This window comes from Helicoverpa armigera, chromosome 11 (genome assembly GCF_030705265.1).
Source record: "Helicoverpa armigera isolate CAAS_96S chromosome 11, ASM3070526v1, whole genome shotgun sequence".
In the NCBI taxonomy this organism is placed as follows: Eukaryota; Metazoa; Arthropoda; class Insecta; order Lepidoptera; family Noctuidae; genus Helicoverpa; species Helicoverpa armigera.
In genome coordinates, this window is record NC_087130.1 from 6400313 (window position 1) to 6418116 (window position 17804).

General features: G+C 35.3%; 2 protein-coding genes across 5 annotated transcripts; one reads left to right on the forward strand and one right to left on the reverse strand.

Moving 5' to 3' along the window:
* Positions 1-75: 75 nt before the first annotated feature.
* Positions 76-13992, reverse strand: LOC110370071 (farnesoate epoxidase). Of its 3 annotated transcripts, none has more exons than XM_021325786.3 (9): positions 13729-13992; positions 5002-5253; positions 4663-4888; positions 4264-4444; positions 3451-3550; positions 2222-2408; positions 1410-1527; positions 695-833; positions 76-524 (listed from the first exon to the last, which is right to left on the reverse strand). In XM_021325786.3, the coding sequence occupies exons 1-9, from the start codon at positions 13730-13732 to the stop codon at positions 343-345; spliced, it is 1389 nt and encodes a 462-aa protein (XP_021181461.3). In that variant the 5' UTR covers positions 13733-13992; the 3' UTR covers positions 76-342. The 3 variants fall into 3 exon arrangements, with proteins under 3 accessions (XP_021181461.3, XP_021181458.3, XP_049706669.2); XM_021325783.3 differs by lacking the exon at positions 13729-13992 and adding an exon at positions 5319-6146 and having other exon boundaries at positions 78-524; XM_049850712.2 differs by lacking the exon at positions 13729-13992 and adding an exon at positions 10234-10369 and having other exon boundaries at positions 79-524.
* LOC110370072 (purine nucleoside phosphorylase) lies at positions 10275-17681 on the forward strand. Of its 2 annotated transcripts, none has more exons than XM_021325787.3 (6): positions 10275-10549; positions 12555-12667; positions 13170-13348; positions 14879-15121; positions 16471-16614; positions 16885-17681. In XM_021325787.3, the coding sequence occupies exons 1-6, from the start codon at positions 10428-10430 to the stop codon at positions 17083-17085; spliced, it is 1002 nt and encodes a 333-aa protein (XP_021181462.1). In that variant the 5' UTR covers positions 10275-10427; the 3' UTR covers positions 17086-17681. The 2 variants fall into 2 exon arrangements, with proteins under 2 accessions (XP_021181462.1, XP_021181463.1); XM_021325788.3 differs by having other exon boundaries at positions 12555-12649.
* The last annotated feature ends 123 nt before the right edge of the window (positions 17682-17804 follow it).

Below are 17804 nucleotides of genomic sequence, written 5' to 3' on the forward strand. Positions count from 1 at the left end.
ATAGCTAGCATTATGCATGAACATTTTATACAGATTTGGGCTACACAGTTAAGACCACGTTAGTCGAATTCGTAAAATTTCAAAGACGTTGTGTTGTTACTGCCTACTAATTTACATTAGCTTTGAGAATCTGAATTTTTAAATCATGACGGGGAAGTTTCATTTCACAACAATTCTGCTAATGTCATCAATAAAACAAGTTGAGCAAGAGCTAACGACATTTAATTAGTTAAACCGTCTTTCCATTCACAAGAATCAAATCAGTGTTATTCCATTCATCAAGTACCTATAAACAAATGATGTAGGATGAACAATGTAGGCCGTTAAAACAAATGACAAGACTCAAATTCTTTTTTCAAAAATTACTCTGAATGGTTTGGCGGACAGCGAGAGTCCGTCGTTAGGTTCTATAGATGGTATTGTATCCCCTTCTGGTATCTTGATACGAAACGTTTGCAGAATATGCGTAAGGAACATAAACAGTTCCGATCGAGCTAACCCTTCCCCTATGCAACGTCTCTTTCCTGGAAAAAATATCAAATGTCAGTCAACAGAAATAAGAACCTAACTTTAGTTTGTGAACGACTTACGTACATACCATTTTTTGTAACATATTGAGTTAAATTTAGAATGCCTGTTTGGTTTTTAGCAAAGGTAACATAAAACAGGTTTTAAAAGAGTAAAAAGAACTAACCTGTTCCAAAAGGCATAAGCGACTCGTCTTGAATAAGATTTCCTTCTTTAGTGATGAACCTCTCTGGTCGGAATGTGTCGGGGTCCTTCCAATGCGTACCATTATGCAGGTCGTACATAGACAACAGAATGAATGTCCCCTGGGGAACATACACTAATTAGAAAGTCATTAACATTAATTATTTTAACGCATCTTTTATATAATTTTGCGTTCCTACTTGCATTATGAATTGGATAGGTAGCGCATTAGGAATTAATCGATTTGTAAGTAATTAGTAAAATTGTTCAGACTATGGTTGAATAACGTAAATTAGCTGATTAAATTCTCGTCAGATATTACTATTTATTTTGGTCGCAGGATAAACATCATCTTGATGAAAAATATAACTAACGGAAAGCCACCTGAAAATGCTGTAAAAATCGTTGATTTACCTCTAAATGAAAACAGAGAGACTCAGTATTGTGCTGTTTAATTCTGAAAGGAGACCTATCCGCCGCTAGCCGCATCTAGTCGCCCCAACGTCTAGGCCGTTGAAAGGCACTATTCATTTCCTTATTAATTATGATTGTCTTTGAGATCAATCAGTATTCTCAATCTAACTTTGTTGTGACCAATTAATCAATAGAAAACTCTGGTTAACCATTAATTAAAATCAAATTATAAGCAATCACAATTATAGGAACGAAACGTTAAAGGTTTCCAATAAGTGCAGTACCTTGGGTATAATGTAATTGCCGAGTCGCGCGTCTTCAAGGGCCATATGCGGGATGCCCATGGCTGCGACACTTGATATTCGTAAGGACTCCAGTAACACCGCCTCGGTGTACACCATCCTTTACAAATTACAGACATCGGTTACGTACATGGGAATTTATATTCAGCACATGACCATTTGCATCAAAATCTGGGGGCTTAAAAACAGGTAGGGACATTTTCCCTAAGTTGACTGCAATTAGAGCACTCAGTACCGCTATCATCATGAAATCAGGTGAGCTACAACAGCCTCTTTTCAAAGCAGGGTGAATAAAACATTGTTGTTATATCGGGTGTGTCGTTCATAATCACATTAAATTAAATGCGTTAATATACTGGTTAACATATGTCTATTAACACAAAGATAAAAGAAAAATACGTTAAAATAAAAAAATGATTTTTTCAAACAAAGTAAATGGAATAAAAATGTGCAAAAATTAGAACACCATATAAAAGTCAGTCATTACAAACAACTGAAATATTCCCTTGAAAACTGACAGCTGTCAACTGATCAAAAGATACGATACTCCTAACTTTATCTCTGCTTTACACATGATGTTGTAAATTATAAAAACGAAAAATGACTCCTGTGGTTAAACCACTGAATGGATTAGGTTATTTTTTTTACAATTCGCCATAGAATATCACAAAGTATATGCCATATGATTTAATGTGATTGTGAACGACACACCCGATATAAATTAGGTTGATGACGATAATGATAATAGACAAATATTATGCGGTATCTTACTCAATCACACAGAAAATAAAAACCTGGCTCTGTCGCTGAGTGCAGGTGGTGTGAGGGGACCGATGACGTCATCAATTTCGTCATGCAGCCGTCGCTGTACATCATCGTTCAAGACTATGTGTAGCAGCATGAATACCGCGGTGTTGGACACTGTCTCCATGCCAGCTTCCAGGAGATCTAGGCAGACAACTTGAAGTTCTTCATCTGTAACTAAATGTGATGACGGATGAGCAAAGAGGACAATATCAAAATAGTTTTCATATTGATTAATGATAGGTATATGAAAGTTTGTGAGGAAAGTGCCATAGATTGGAGCAGTCAAACAGACTCATTAGCATATTGTATGCGTACAAATAGGTACAGTACAGATAGACAGATGGTAACTTGGTAACTTTAGTAAGATGACGAGGCGTCTTTCTATGAATCAATCATATTTCGTCATCAAATTATTAAGTAATTTAATAAGTAATTGCTTTGCGCATTAAAGTTTGTTTTTCTGCGGTCTTTGAAGGTGTTAGATTGTAATACAGTGGGAGTTTCTATGAACGTGGATTTTTATTGTTGGTTTTGTTTTATCAGGGTTAATGGTATACAGATAGTCCTATTACTAGGTCAAGAAGTACCCACCGAGGCTTTTTAGTTCAGGTTATGGTGTTAGGTCCACCCTGAACTGAAAACTTACTTTAATAAAACTGATAAAAAGTAGCACATTGGCCCTATGATATGAGTTCGAATAAAAACAAGTGAACTCATTATGACCGAACGAACTGTAAATAAATTAAAACAAAAAACGGTACACGATTATGATAGAATACACAATCCTAACAAATGAGTGTCTTTTCCATGTAATTAAGAAAACATCATGTTTGTTATTTGACAAGCTTTTTACGTCAGCGAAAAATAAGTTATTTTTCATTAACAAATATAAGATAAGTTAATTACATTTTAACATTATCTTGCAAGAGCAAAGATATTGTCATTAACTTGTTCCACTTTGGCACTGTATTATTTCACCCTGATTTTTTTTATCATACCTTTTTATTAACCCTACACTTAATCTTATTCATCACCCAATTTCCAACTCTCATGTGAGTTAATAAACTATTTCTTTGTATGTGATTTTTCCTAAAAGAGTTCAAAACAGAACAGAGAAAACCATCTTAACAAGGTTTCATGTTAAAAGTAGTTTTAGTAGAAGGAAATCTGTTAGATATAGATAATAGACAATAGAATAGTCCATATAGGTACGTACAGAATTGATCTTTGCATTCCATTTTTTCAATGAGAAAGGCGTCAATGACGTCACGAGGGTTGTTGACGTCGATGCTTTGTTCATGTTGTTGTATGGTTTCCTGTTGATTACGCATTAGAACAAAATTGCATTTAATTATATAAGCACAATTATAGCAAATAGGAAGTGTGGGAGACCTCGAACTAGTGATAGCAATACATAAAGCAGTCTTTTGATTCTATACGCGCGGACAGGCTTATTCTGACTAAACGTAATGTATATTATTATCAGTCGGTAGTCTGATATAATTCATGGTAATCATACGTAGATTTAAATTTATTCTGCACACAAATATGTACTTGAAAATGCTAAGTCAATTTAAATAAAGCCCCGCGATACGCAATGTCAAAGCATTGCAAGTTATTACCAGTCAACCGAGCTAATTGTCGCCTTTATTGAAAGCAGATTTAATTGGTTCAGAATAAAAATACTTGTTGAAAAGATAATAATAAACCTGTCAACAGTATTCAGAGTTTCTTACGCACAACACCAGTCCCTGAACTGAATAATAACTTTATCGTTGGTGAGATATGTTGTTATTGTAAACTTGACCTCACCATACTATATTTTTACGTGTTTCTGTCCCTCCACCACTAAGTCGAAATATGTGGAAAATTCTGATTTTGGCATTGTCCGCCTCAAACAATTGGTTTAGTTTCCAATTTAACTTCAAATATTTAATCAATATAAAAAAGTTTGTAAAACACTTCTGACTAATACTTCTAATCATGCAAATATCACACCGATTATTTATCCATTAATACGTCACCTCACCTTCAAGAATTCATGAAGAGCTTTATGTATGCCACTCAATTCTTTGTATCCTGACAGTCCTGGGAACACATGCCTCATAAACGGCATGAAATTCAGTATGCCCCCACTCATATCTACAGCACGAAACAGCCTCATTATCAGGTCACAAAGCAATTTCAGCTTTTTGTCTTCTAAATCGTATCTGCAATACGTTAATGAATTAGGTATTTATGCACTGAGTGTGCATAAACATAAAAAGCAAAAACTATAGGTATTTGTTTTTTTGGGGCTGTGTGTTGTTGGTCTGTAGATTCTAAATGAGTAACACTTATTTTCTTGACTTTAGGTATAGGTGCGGCTATAAATAAGATTAAAGTTTTTATGATATGCAAGTATGTAAATAACAAACTCAGTACTGACCTTTTCCCAGCGACGAGCCTCCACAGTATATTGACGATTGTAATATTAAACATGTTATTCACTAGTATCGGCCTCCCGGCGTCGTTTGTTCTCAACTTAACAAGCTCTCTGCACTCCTCACTTATGTAGTTTTCCATGAAACGTGTGTTGTATCCAAAGCTTTTTAGATATTTTAGAACAATGCGCCTTGTCTTGGACCACGAGGTTCCATCGTTAAAAACGATTCCTAAAATATTTGTGGGTGCATTGATAAGCAAAGTGACTTTATATGAAAATATGTTACAGTGATTAAAACTGCGTTACCTACCAAGTGTTATAAAAAAAATGAAAATAGCTTACCGAGCTTTTTACCGAACGATCTCATCATGAAGAAAAACCCATCGGGTCTCCCGTCAAAAACTTCACGAGTTGACACCTCCTTTATCAAATCCTTCCCCGAGACAATGACAACATTGATGAGTCCCAGTCTCAAACCCAGCAGGTTCCCATACAAGTTTGCCCAGCGACGCCATAGAGTATGGTGAGGTATCTTAGACCTCAAGTTCAAAGCAACGGATAGCAAGTTTCCCAAAATCGGCAAAGGTGTCGGTCCTAAAAATTTACAAGCGATAAAATAGATTTCGCAACGAATATAAATGAAAACTGAAAAATGCAACCTGGTGGATATAGGCGTGGTCTTTTGAATTTATTTTTGAGGAAATAGAACGCTAAAAATACTGAGAATGCTATAAGGGGCCACATCGTTCTTACTAACTGCTTACAGGGAACTGAAGGTGATGTCCTGATTACGTCCCTACTTATTGTATGCGCCGATGGGTCTTTCAAAGATCAAATCTATGTTTGAATAAGTTATAAGTTTCCTCATACTTGTTCGGGGTATTTATGTCCTTAGCTCAGTTAAACCTTATCCTTTTCTGTCAACGTCAGATATAGTAAGAGGTAAAGTCCAAATTAATTCAGTAATTCCATTTTCAGGCGTAAATTGTTAGTGGTTACGGCATTTTCAAAAAACTTATTATGTTACATATTTACTTAACTGTAGAGATCGCTCTTTCCGCAATATTATTTAAGAGAATACGTCATCAAGAATCAAGACAAAGTCCAATCGTAGACTCAGCAATATAAATCTACTTAATTTTGACCTTTAACGCATCTGACGCATTTCATTCGATGTGAGCTTGTAGCATACATACATATTCCTATTAAAGATGACATTACCTACGTTTTTGTAAAACTTTGATTTCATATCAACGTTTTTCTTGAACACCACGCTCGGATAGATAGGTAGGATGGAGTTTCCTAATGGATGTCAAATAATTTAGAAAATTCCAGCGATCAAGCCTCTTAGTTTCAGAATCATCATCATCTGCCTAGCCTTTTCCCAACTAAGTTGGGGTTTGCTTCCAGTCTATGCATGCAGCAGAGTACAAGTGTTTTACAAAGAGCGACTGCCTATCTGATCTCCTCAACCCAATACTCTTAAGATAAGACTGGTTGATAGACAAGGCTCGACTACCCGTTACGATTTTACGACCGCCTCTCAGTTTCTGAAATCTGTCTATGCACGACATCGCTCAGTTTAGAAAACTTAACTGATCAGTTAAGGAATACATATATTTATACAGGTACTACTATAGTTATCCGCTACATGCCAGGTGGCCGAAGAAGAAAACCGTTTCAATATATGAATATACAATGTAATTGTAGTATGTATGAAAGTCATAAAGACAATTTGTTTTGTTAAAATAAAAACTGTTGGTGATAATCATGATCGTAAATATAGCTCGAGTAATCTAAACGTGTAGCAGCACCCCCACCCAACAGTAATGATTGTTTTGGTGTCCATAATTACATCATTTAAACAACAAATAAAACAAATAAGTTACTTAACACTGGTATAGCGTCATCAAAATAATATGACGTGTTGTTAATTGACATTAAGTTTTAACGGTACAACGGTACAGAATAAATGTTTGTGACCAGCGACATTTATGAAGCGATAATAGACAACATCGCTTCCGTGCCAGTGAAGTATGTCCAGAAGATTCTTTATTTATTACAGTTTGTCTTATGACCGATAACATGACCGACTAAGTGCTGGCACTGACATTTTCTGATTGCGCAGATGTCTCATATTGTATTTTTTCTCGAACGAAAACATAATAGATATTACAATATATCAAGAAACATTTTTTTTTATAGGTGGGTACTAAGAGGCCTGAAGAAAGCAGAGGAAAAGCGTTAGTATTTAAGGCGAACTTGACGTTCGTTTTTTCAGTGCTTGAGTTAGTCTAGCTAGTCGATAGTTATATGTAAAAGGTAACCTTTTAATCCTTTTTGGAAAATTATGATGGGAAATAATTCATATCGTAACTAAAATATTCACAAAATTAAGTAGAAAGAAACAATTTTCAGCACATTTTTTTTATATCTTAAAGTAATGTTTTGGTAACCTAATTTTATATCAATCAGTTTCTCGAATAATGGCGCATAAAAAATATACGCATTAGCTTAGATAAAATTAAATACTTCGAAATGCTTGGAAGTAAAATGTATCATACTTGTTATCAATATGCCCGACCGGGGGGCGTGGTATCGTCATAAATTCATGACACATCATTACTATTTTACTTATCGAAAAACGAAGATTTCTTTTTGTTTTTCAAATGTCACTAAGATTACAATCAAATTCTTCGATTCGACGGTTTTTTGATAAAGTGCATTTACGAATGATAACAATCCTTTTATTATAAAATTTCAGACCAGCTATTCCGGATCTCACGATAATATCTCAGATTCTTGCCTGATTGGAATATTTTTATTAAATACCATCAAACCACACGACATTTTGAAGAAAAGGTCAATTTTTACACTCGTGTTTTAAAATAGACCGCATATCTTTAGTAATAAAACAGATCATTACTAAATTATTCATCAATTCTCTTATTTTACATAATTATTGTTATGGGTTTTAACGAAAGTGAATTTTTGAATTTATATAGGTAGACTTCATTAAAATCTTTGCTGAGCAATATAAAATATTTCATACTAGCTTCTGCCAATGGTTTCATTTGCGGCCTATATCCTTCCTCGATTCGAGACTCGAGTTCCTGAGTTTAGCACGATTAGCAAACAAACAAACTTTTCAGGTTTACAATATTAGTATAATATGAATACAATTTCTACGTATAGGATAAATAACAGTGTAGAAATAATTACCTACATCATTTTCCTACTTATATCCTATTTACTTAATGGTTGTTCCGTATTTTCTACGTCAAGATAGTAAACTCACCCCGATAGTAAAGATGACCATGGGGCATACTTAGATATGAAGATACTCAGCTTATCTGAACTCGGTGCTATACGTAATTAGTGTAAATTAAGCTCTTTTTAACGAGATTCTTCCTTGGTAATGGTTTCATCACTGTAATCTCAACTGTGTTGATCTGTACTAACAGCTAAGCATTGCTTTTGTTGATAATAGCCCCTAAGCTTTCCTGATCAATATCGAACATTCCTTCTAACCTGTCAGGAGTTGCTCAACAGTCTGCTCAACTGTGTTCAGTGCTAATTTTACTAGGAACTTCTATCACAGGTTGGTACCTAAGTATTTCTCTGTAAATTGTAAGGAATGTATAAGTAATACCGACCTGTAAGCGCATATATTATCAATTATTCAAAAAGGTCCTTCTCCATGTGAGAGGAGGCCTGTGCCCAGCAGTGGGACGATAAAAAGGCTGTAACAGTAACAGTAACAGTATTCAAAAAGGGACCATCAGAGCTTTGGCTTCACTAAAGATACCTAATATAACTCTTATTTGAATAAATAATAAACTGGACACTGACGATCACTCAAGATCAACTGACTTGAACCACGTGTTTTTTAACAAAGTTCACAGTCTATTTTGCATTACACCATAATTAATTCAAACGAGTTCATGTTGAACCAGTTTCCTTAAAATTTTTGACGTTTAAATGTGAACGCGTTCAAGAGAAGTCAGTGGCTTAGTCATGCTTAGTATCATATTTCTTACTTAGCGTGTTTCAGTCAAAGTAAGGTCCTTCGTAAATACTAAATACCTGCTACGTTGACGCTGCCCGTGACACAGGAAAACAACAAAAATATAAATTCATTTATCATCGGTAATGTCAGCTACATTTCGATATAGGTACTTAATTTATTTTCGAAATCAAGCTAAAACAGCTGATTTGTTTTTTGGAAAATCAATCATTGAAGGCAGAATTAAGTTTTGTAAAATGATAACGATAAAAAAGTGTCATAAAAGACAAAATATTAAACATGCGAAAGTAGCTCTGACCAGCTTTCTCGCAAAACATGCAGTCTAGAGCCTGAAAGGTCATAGTTTCGGGAATTAGTTTTCTCAGGATGCAAGTGAAACAGTGGGGAACAGCCAGTTATAGTTGTATGGAAAGGAAATTTAGTGTTCCTAATACATGTCACTTGTCAGTCAACGTGCCTACACACACGGCCATGATATTTGCAGGCCTACATCCTTGAACTAAGTCTAAAGTTTCTGTAGGAATTTGTGTCTAAACTAATAAGTACCGGAACTATATGTAGCTAGCAAATTATTTTGCAACTTTAAATTCGGTTCAGTAGTTAGGAGGCAATGCATATCAACTTACAAACATTCACACATATTAGGTTCCTATTCTACTGTTGCCTTATACTGCTTTTGAATCCAACAGCAGTAAACAGTATCGTATATTTGTACATGTCCATAAAAATATGCTCCACGAATTGCTAGACTGTGAACAATCATTGCCTGTTGGTCGTACTAAGATTAATTGTTTTGCGCTTTAATGGGACCCATGACCCGTGACGCAAATACGCAAGCATTCAATGACCACTAAGAGTGTTTGTCTCGAAATTTATTTGCATTTTTTTGTATTCAAGTTTGCAATTACAGATCTTATTTGCAATTGCTAAAAGAAACACAAAACTTTCGTGCAGCTTGCTGGCAGTTTCGCGTGCTGAAGCAAAATGTTTACTTGGAAAAATCGGTAAAGAGCGAATCCCACCGAGGGTTAATCTGTTCTTTGTAAAGGAATATTGATGATTACTTCGAAACCTACGAAGATGCATTGTTGTGTTTTTCCTATAATTTTTAGATCAATATTAATCAATCATGTTCTCTCTTGCTTTGCGACTTCGATTCAATCTTTCATAAACAACAGAGATAAGGTTAGAATGATAAGTATTTTTTACGCCTTTTCATCATAATTCGTAATGTAAGTATGTAATCTGATGATCATGAAAAAGACAAATCTTGTGACAATTGCGCTACTTATAACAAACTAAAAAGTTACTTTTATCAATTCCAGTATTTTATAATTACTCTCGTTAACATATGTATGATGTACATTACTCAATTAAGACAATATAAAAAACCAAAATTTTGATAAGCACTGAGTCAAGCAGCTAAAATGATGCAACCTACCGCAAGATTGTGCACTGATCTCAAAAACTCTACTTACACAATTTTCTTACGTGAACATAAAAACATAGATAAAATATTTATTTTTTATCAATAACCGAGGACGTACCCTTCCACTGATCACTGGCTGAAACTCCTACACCCAATGAACTTGTATCACGATAACTGTATCAATGCGAGAACTGACTCAATGTATAAAACTGACGAAGGCTATCGTCCGCCGCATTTCATTCTCGGACATCGACCAATAGAGACCTACGCTAACAATTTATTTATTAATTTACCAATTAATCAAGTGCAGTGATGGCTCCTATTAACGCGAATGACTTAAATGACGCCAAGGCTTTCGTGCCGGCGAAGAAAGTTCTCCCTGAAGTTGAAACGGATGTTGCCAATGGAAACGGAAATGGGAACTCACCTAAAGGGTATGTACCGACGCTAAGATTATCGTGTTTACAAATACTCAATTGTCGTGTTGGAATAGCTGCTATATTATCCTCTAGTATTTATGAAAGGAAATATTGAATGCTTCATCTGTCTACTAGTTTTGTTAAACCTGCCTACTTGTATACCCATATCTACAAAAAAAAACTTTCACTTAATTTAATATTCTAGTGTACCTGTCCAACATCAATCTTGCGAAACCGTTATAATAATTTACAAAGCAATTGCCAGCCAATTAATTTAATTAAATAATTATATGCTCCTTTCACCATCTTTAAATCAAACTCTAACCGTCTTCTATTCAGTAAAAATTCTAGATAGATCTATTGTTTGTTATGCTTTTACGTTCCATGATCCAATACTTTAACGAAGGTTAAACGATAAATTAAAGAATCATAACAGTCAATCGCTGTGTACAGAAACTTCTTCATCCTTGAAAATTATATTCGTGCAATCAATTACTTACGAACAGACGGCTCATTGAACGTGTAGGCAGCAGGCACATATACTTACAAGTTTAACTATAATTCTACGACAATTACCTTAGTATTGTTGTGAACATATTTTTCATGAAATTGGGCTTTAGCCACACACCTGAAGGAAAATAATGGGGGAATTAACCCGAGTAATGACCTACTATGAGTCAATATTTTATTGACTAACCATTAGTCAAAAAGTACTTAGTGGAAAAGTACCTGTGGTTTGTCTTTGATAAACTAAATTTAATAAACGTTATACGTAGCTCTACTTACGCATAAAGGCCCGCACCGACTTCGCAAAAATGTGGTCTTGTAAAAATAGTATGAATTGTAATTAACCGGCTTTTTTCCTCAACGAAATAGCCCGGTAATGACTACAATCACGTATGATCGCCGACACGAAGCCGGGAGAGATGCAGATTGCAATTACATGCAATTGGACAAGCGTGCGGAAACTCTAACACACTGGTGATGAGTGTTCTTGTTACACATTCTTGAGGCAAAACTGGATTGTCCATCTCGTAAAATTCCATACAACCTTCTGACGTGATAATATATTCAAAGACTAAATATACAACATGATTTACAAACGGATTCCAAAAGTATTTTTATTGAAGGGGGCGTGTCAAGTAATCTTGACTGATAGTGGTTTAGATAAAGCGACGAGTAAACATATCCAGGAGTTTGATAACAGTTTTAAAACTAAACGCAAAATTAAAAATATTTCGTAAGATATGATATTCATTGATCCTTTAAAGAAGAGATCTGAAATATATAATTTAACGTGGGTACATAATTACCCATAACTAAGACAGTAGTAGGGCATATAGGTAGGCAGTGTTATTCAAATCCATATCCTTTTTAAGGAAATTCCACTGTAAGAAACAGATGCCAGAGGTTGTAATAAAGCGACGACGTGGAAACGATTTAGGAATTTGTATAACGCAGATTCATTGCCCTTAAAAGAATAAATAACATTCATGATAATTATATGGAGGACGTTCAGATTAAAATAACCCGAAGAAAAAATGGTAAATTTTTTATCAAGTGTTTTCGGTATTGAAGTTATAAATAAAATTCTATAAATAAAAGACCGAGACTGGCATTATTGCTGATGCATTATGACGTAAAAGTTAATCTCATCTTAGTAGGGAGTAAAGTTCCTTTCGTTTATGAACTCTAAGCCAAGTGCATCAATTTATGTGGCGTATCAGTACAGCAGACGCATCGAGTTCATATAAATTAGGCCGTGTCACAATGCAACTGACCAACGCTTTCAACGAAGCTGCCATGATCAGCAATTGATTTTCATAAAGCTCTGACGATGTAGGAAGCTTTTGATTTACGTTACGAATATGGCATTGATGCTCTATTGAAGGATAGGATTACTGCTATTGGATCTCTTTCAGATTGAGCGGGAGGCAGTACTTATGTATTAAGTTAGGTATTTTGGTTAGTGAAGGTTGTCTTTTTTACACAACCTTGATGTTTCTTTTTATTGTTTCAGATACTCCTACGAAACTCTACTAGAAATAGCAAACTTCTTGCTGTCGCGTATCTCTGTGAAGCCGCACATCGGCATTATTTGCGGCTCTGGGATGGGTTCGTATTGGAAAGAGGGTATATATTAATTCACGCTAATTTTTCTTACGAAGTTATGCAAAGAGAAACTTATCGACCAAAAAGACTGGGTTCGACATGGTTCTAAAACATAGTTATTGCCTAGAATGGTTGGGGAAAGGGAGATGATGATGCACAGTTACGGTCATTTGACTTGGTGGTGGTTTTAAATATTACACAATAAAACATCTTCACTTTGCATAGCTTCGTCTTGCACATGTAATGAGTCAGACTGGCACATTTATCTTAGCAATATGCACCTCAACCGAATATTTACGCTATTTTTGTTACCCTAGTAACACCGCAGTGTTATCTGCTTTTATCGACACCTGTATATACCTGTAGTTGACAATTGTGTTCGATAAGCTAAGCTATTCATGTCAGACATAACGGATCTGTGCAATCAAAAAGTGAGCAGACTAACTCGTTGCACAATAGAAAAATTCTGATGACTGTTCTGAATAGACACACAATTACACTGTATGTGATATTTGTTCTACAGGTTCCTTGGCTGAAACTATCACAGATGCTGAATCTATCTCATACGAGGACATTCCCAACTTCCCTGTGAGCACAGTCGAGGGTCACCGTGGACAACTGGTCTTCGGAAAGATCAGCGGTATCCCCGTCGTAGCCATGCAGGGACGCTTCCACTACTATGAAGGATACCCACTATGGAAGGTAGATGACACTATAAGCTATATATATGCAGTTTATTTACCTTAAAATAGGCATAACAATTGACCTTATAGCTCATTTCATGTATCCTTTATAATTCTAACAATTTAAAAAATAACATAACCTTAACTGAAGTATTTGAATGTGTAGGTACGGAAACAGATCATAGTTTCTCTTCAGTAGTATTAATTAGAATTGTCTAGGATAAATAGGCTCAACATGAGCTTACAATGTAACAGAATCAACAACATTGTTTTTCCCTATTAGATTAAGCAGATAACAATGATGTAACCGCCTAATGTCTTACGATCTTTACGTTCTTAACTACGCGTATATAAATAAACATTTCTGTAATCTACGGAAAATTCTCGTCGTCGACATACCCATATCTGGATGTGGCTGATGCAAAGCGCTCGCGACCCCCAGCGGGGGGGTTATCTCTTGTTATGAGCATTACAATGGAGAGTAACGGACACGGCGAGATAATATACTTCCAATATCAGACGCTCTCGTTCTTTTAGTGATCGTTTTATAAATATGTCACATAACTTAAAATACAGTTAAGAAAACGAAAATAATGATGATAAGTAGTAGGAGTGTAAGCCTAGATAGAAGCACAAGATTGCGAAGTAAAACTAGATTTTTTGCATACGTAACCACCAGTAATGATGATAACAACACAATAACACATCCTTAGTCACTGAAGATATCTAGTTATTACCTAAATTAACGTTCATGGACATCCAGAATTTATTTTTTTGTGCCTCTTGACGTTAGGCCAGCTCTGGCACAATAAGTATTAATGAAAAGTATTTAAGATAATATAGGTTCTCTTCTACATCTTAAAGCAGTAGGCATCTAGTTGTCTATTATTTTAATGTATGTTTTCAAATCGACTTTACTAATTAAAAGTGTTAATATGTAGGTACCGAAACCAAAAATGTTAATGCTCCAAAGCGTGCAAAAATACAATGGATTTGGTAAATCCCGCTGACTCTTTTCCCAAGAAGAAATCCGACTACTTAAAAGTTAATAAACAAATGACTAAACAAATACCCGTCACGTGTGCTACACGCTAATTTCAGATTAGGTAGGTAGGTACGTAAAACTGATAAGTAATGTTTTTGGGAATTCTGCTTTCAGGTTGTTGCTTGACGGCTAAAATGTTATCAATTTAATTCAAGACGATTTAGGTATACGCTAAAACACAGTATTCTTTACAAAAGGATACTTAGGCGATTTCGACTCGTAGATTCAGAAAATCACAGAACAAGCTTCACAATTAAGTTCTCCACACATAATTATAGCATTTCTTTTTTATAATAATTAAGAATTATCACTTACATAATCGACATCAAACCATTATATGTTTACCAGATTTACACTTAACTTTTTAACATAAGATAGATAACATAGAACGATTCCTATTTATTTAATTCCAGAACTTACTGAATGTCTATGCCTCAGGTCTATGATTACTTATAAAATTATAAAGACTACAACCTACTTACGAAATCTTTTTTCGAATTTCAGTGTTGTCTGCCCGTACGTGTGATGAAGCTCATTGGTATCAAAGCGCTGATTGCCACCAATGCGGCTGGAGGGCTAAATCCTTCATACAAGATTGGTGACATCATGATCGTGAAGGATCACATCAACATGATGGGTTTCGCCGGTAACAATCCTCTGCACGGGCCCAATGACGAGAGGTTCGGCCCTCGCTTCCCACCTATGAGCAAAGCTTACAACTACGAATATAGAAAAGTAGCAAAAGAGGTAAGTCTTATGGCTATTCTTTAGATATTCATCAGAGTGCCAATGACGGGCAACCATTAGAGGTCTGCAAAAATAAGACAATGAAAGACAACACAATACAGTTTGTAATGCAATTTAGATCACAAACTGTTTTGTTTTATTGCTAATTTTACTACATAACTAGAAGTACTAACTTAAAGATTTGTCTTATTAAATAATAATTATGTATACCTACCTATCTAGAGGGTGTTATCTCTCTATAGGATATATCATTGTCACGGGGGGTCTTAGTGTCAGATAACACGAGTTACACATTCTCTTGCACGTGAGTTTTAATCTTTAGCTTTTGACCTATGAAGTGCGTCTTAAAGGCAAAATGCAAGTTAAGATCTGAGATTATATTTATTACGACTTCCTTTGTTACCCTTAAAATGTTTTGTGAATGCGCACTGTGGTTTCATTAACATAACTAGAGCCAAGGTTATCAGGGGTCACCCAGTACGATTTACAACTTGACGCACGACAAAATATCAGCTGCGTAGTGTTTTGCTTGATGCCTACCTTAATGTTTGTTTCCTTAGTTCAAATAAAGCCCTCTTCTTAATTATAAATAGTTACTACATTTAGTACTAAGTCAAGTCGCGGGGTTTGATTTACTACCAATTTCTACGGATAAGATTAAATAGCACGTGAGGATAGAAAAATACGTTTATGACATTTTAGTCATTGTAAGATTACAGTACCTTAGTAAATAAATACTAAATTCACTAGACGATAACACAAAGCCATTACCAGATAACACGTAGTTTCAGTGTCACGAAACTAAAAACGTGGTACCTGAGATTACTTTGGATATTTATACGTAGGTATATACTTACCTAGATTAAAACTGGTTATGGATTATCCAACTTCATAATAGCGGTATTGAAATCCCTTCTATTAAATAACAAGTCTATTTGTTTTCGATGAAGGGTTTTGTTTCATTTGTTGGAAGGTTTCAATCAAGAATACTGTTATTGAACTAAGTAAGCAGGCCTTTTGTGATATCTTAGTAGCAGAAATATATATATCTGTACAATTGGTTAAAACTGAAAAGTTGATTTGTAGTTAGGCGGCCTTCTACAAAAACCTCTGAGACTATAGATTAAGAGCCAGTGACAGACCTCCCAATTTACTTCAGCCTACCCCCTGAAGGACGGGTGCATGAACAAAGTTTCAGATTAGAAGTCGCTGGCTATTGATCTGGTCTAGTCATTTCCTATTTTCAGTGGCTTAAGAAATTTACACGGACTTGATATTCACAGCTGTAAAATCCACTGTCACCTTACCAACTCTACGGGCCTAAATTGACTTTGAAATCTTATTTACAGATCGCGAAAGAGTTGAACATCGACAACATAGTGAGAGAGGGAGTGTACACTTGTCTCGGAGGACCCAACTTCGAAACCGTTGCTGAACTGAACATGTTGAAGATGGTCGGAGTCGACGCTGTTGGCATGTCCACCGTACACGAGGTACAAAGCACATTTATATGAATCTTAGAAGTACTTATCGTCCAAAATTTCTTCAGTTCATATCCATGAAGAAATCAATTGGTCACTTTCCTCAGAGCTTTTGCGGTCACGTTTCCATGCACATACCTATCTATGTTATAATTCCTATTTGATCGTTGCTGTTGGAAATTCATACATAATTAGAGAGTAGGTAATAATTTTTTAAACTCTCTAATTATAGATAGTAGGCAAAATTGGACACCAGTCACTTACAAACACACTTCTTTCCAGGTTATCACAGCAAGGCATTGCGATTTGAACGTATTCGCGCTATCCCTCATCACCAACGAATGTGTGACGAGTTACGACAATGATGACGAGGCGAACCACGAAGAGGTCCTAGACGTAGGTCGCATGCGGCAGGACATCTTGCGCCAATTCGTCAGCAAGCTCGTCGAAAGGTTCGCACAGATCGAGGCCAAGAACCCATGAACATCAACAGCGTACCCACTGAACTTCATAGATACTCTACACTCATGATGCGAACTCAGGTCTTTGATGAACTTACCCTAAGGAGTTGTTATTGTGAATAATTGATGTAGAGTAAAAATTTTCATTATTAGGTTATAGGTATTTGCCAGGTTCTCACGAATGTTTGACATTTGGTTTATTCGACTATTCGGTTATGCTATCAAGCAACAATGCGCGTAACGCACCATGCAACGTTACAACGTTGCCTATCGCGCGCGCCGCTTTGCATACATCATACCACTGTGCATTTTTAGATCTTTTTATTTTCAATTATAATGTAGTCGTCCAAATTTTTACTTTTTATATTTATAAATGTAGACGTTAAATTACGTTTAGATAGGCCAATTTATAAATATTCACGTATAACTATTAAGATGTTATAATTGTTTTTAAGTTTTATATGATTGTTGTGTACCTAGATATAAATTACTCATAAGTAATAATTAAGAAATTATAATTTTAAGTGATTTTGAGCATGGACAAACTGAAATTGGTCAAAGTTGTGTTGAAAAAGAAAGAAGTGAAAATGATTCCGTAATAAATAATCAAAAAGAACTAACAGCATATTTTAATATCTTAATTGGAACCCCACTTCCCAAATTCCAAACCAACTTATACCTACCACAAGCATAGATCGGCCACATAAAATTTCTTCGATGTATTTTTTATTATAGTTGTTC

Excerpts from the sequence above, each read along its gene's own strand:
- LOC110370071 (XM_021325783.3), bottom strand. The coding sequence starts at position 5,403 with ATGTGGCCCCTTATAGCATTCTCAGTATTTTTAGCGTTCTATTTCCTC. Across the intron at positions 4,445-4,662 it reads AGGCTCGTCGCTGGGAAAAG|ATACGATTTAGAAGACAAAA; the intron begins GTCAGTACTGAG and ends AACGTATTGCAG. Across the intron at positions 525-694 it reads GCTTATGCCTTTTGGAACAG|GAAAGAGACGTTGCATAGGG; the intron begins GTTAGTTCTTTT and ends TATTTTTTCCAG.
- LOC110370072 (XM_021325787.3), top strand. The coding sequence starts at position 10,428 with ATGGCTCCTATTAACGCGAATGACTTAAATGACGCCAAGGCTTTCGTG. Across the intron at positions 12,668-13,169 it reads GGGTTCGTATTGGAAAGAGG|GTTCCTTGGCTGAAACTATC; the intron begins GTATATATTAAT and ends TTTGTTCTACAG. Across the intron at positions 15,122-16,470 it reads ATAGAAAAGTAGCAAAAGAG|ATCGCGAAAGAGTTGAACAT; the intron begins GTAAGTCTTATG and ends TCTTATTTACAG.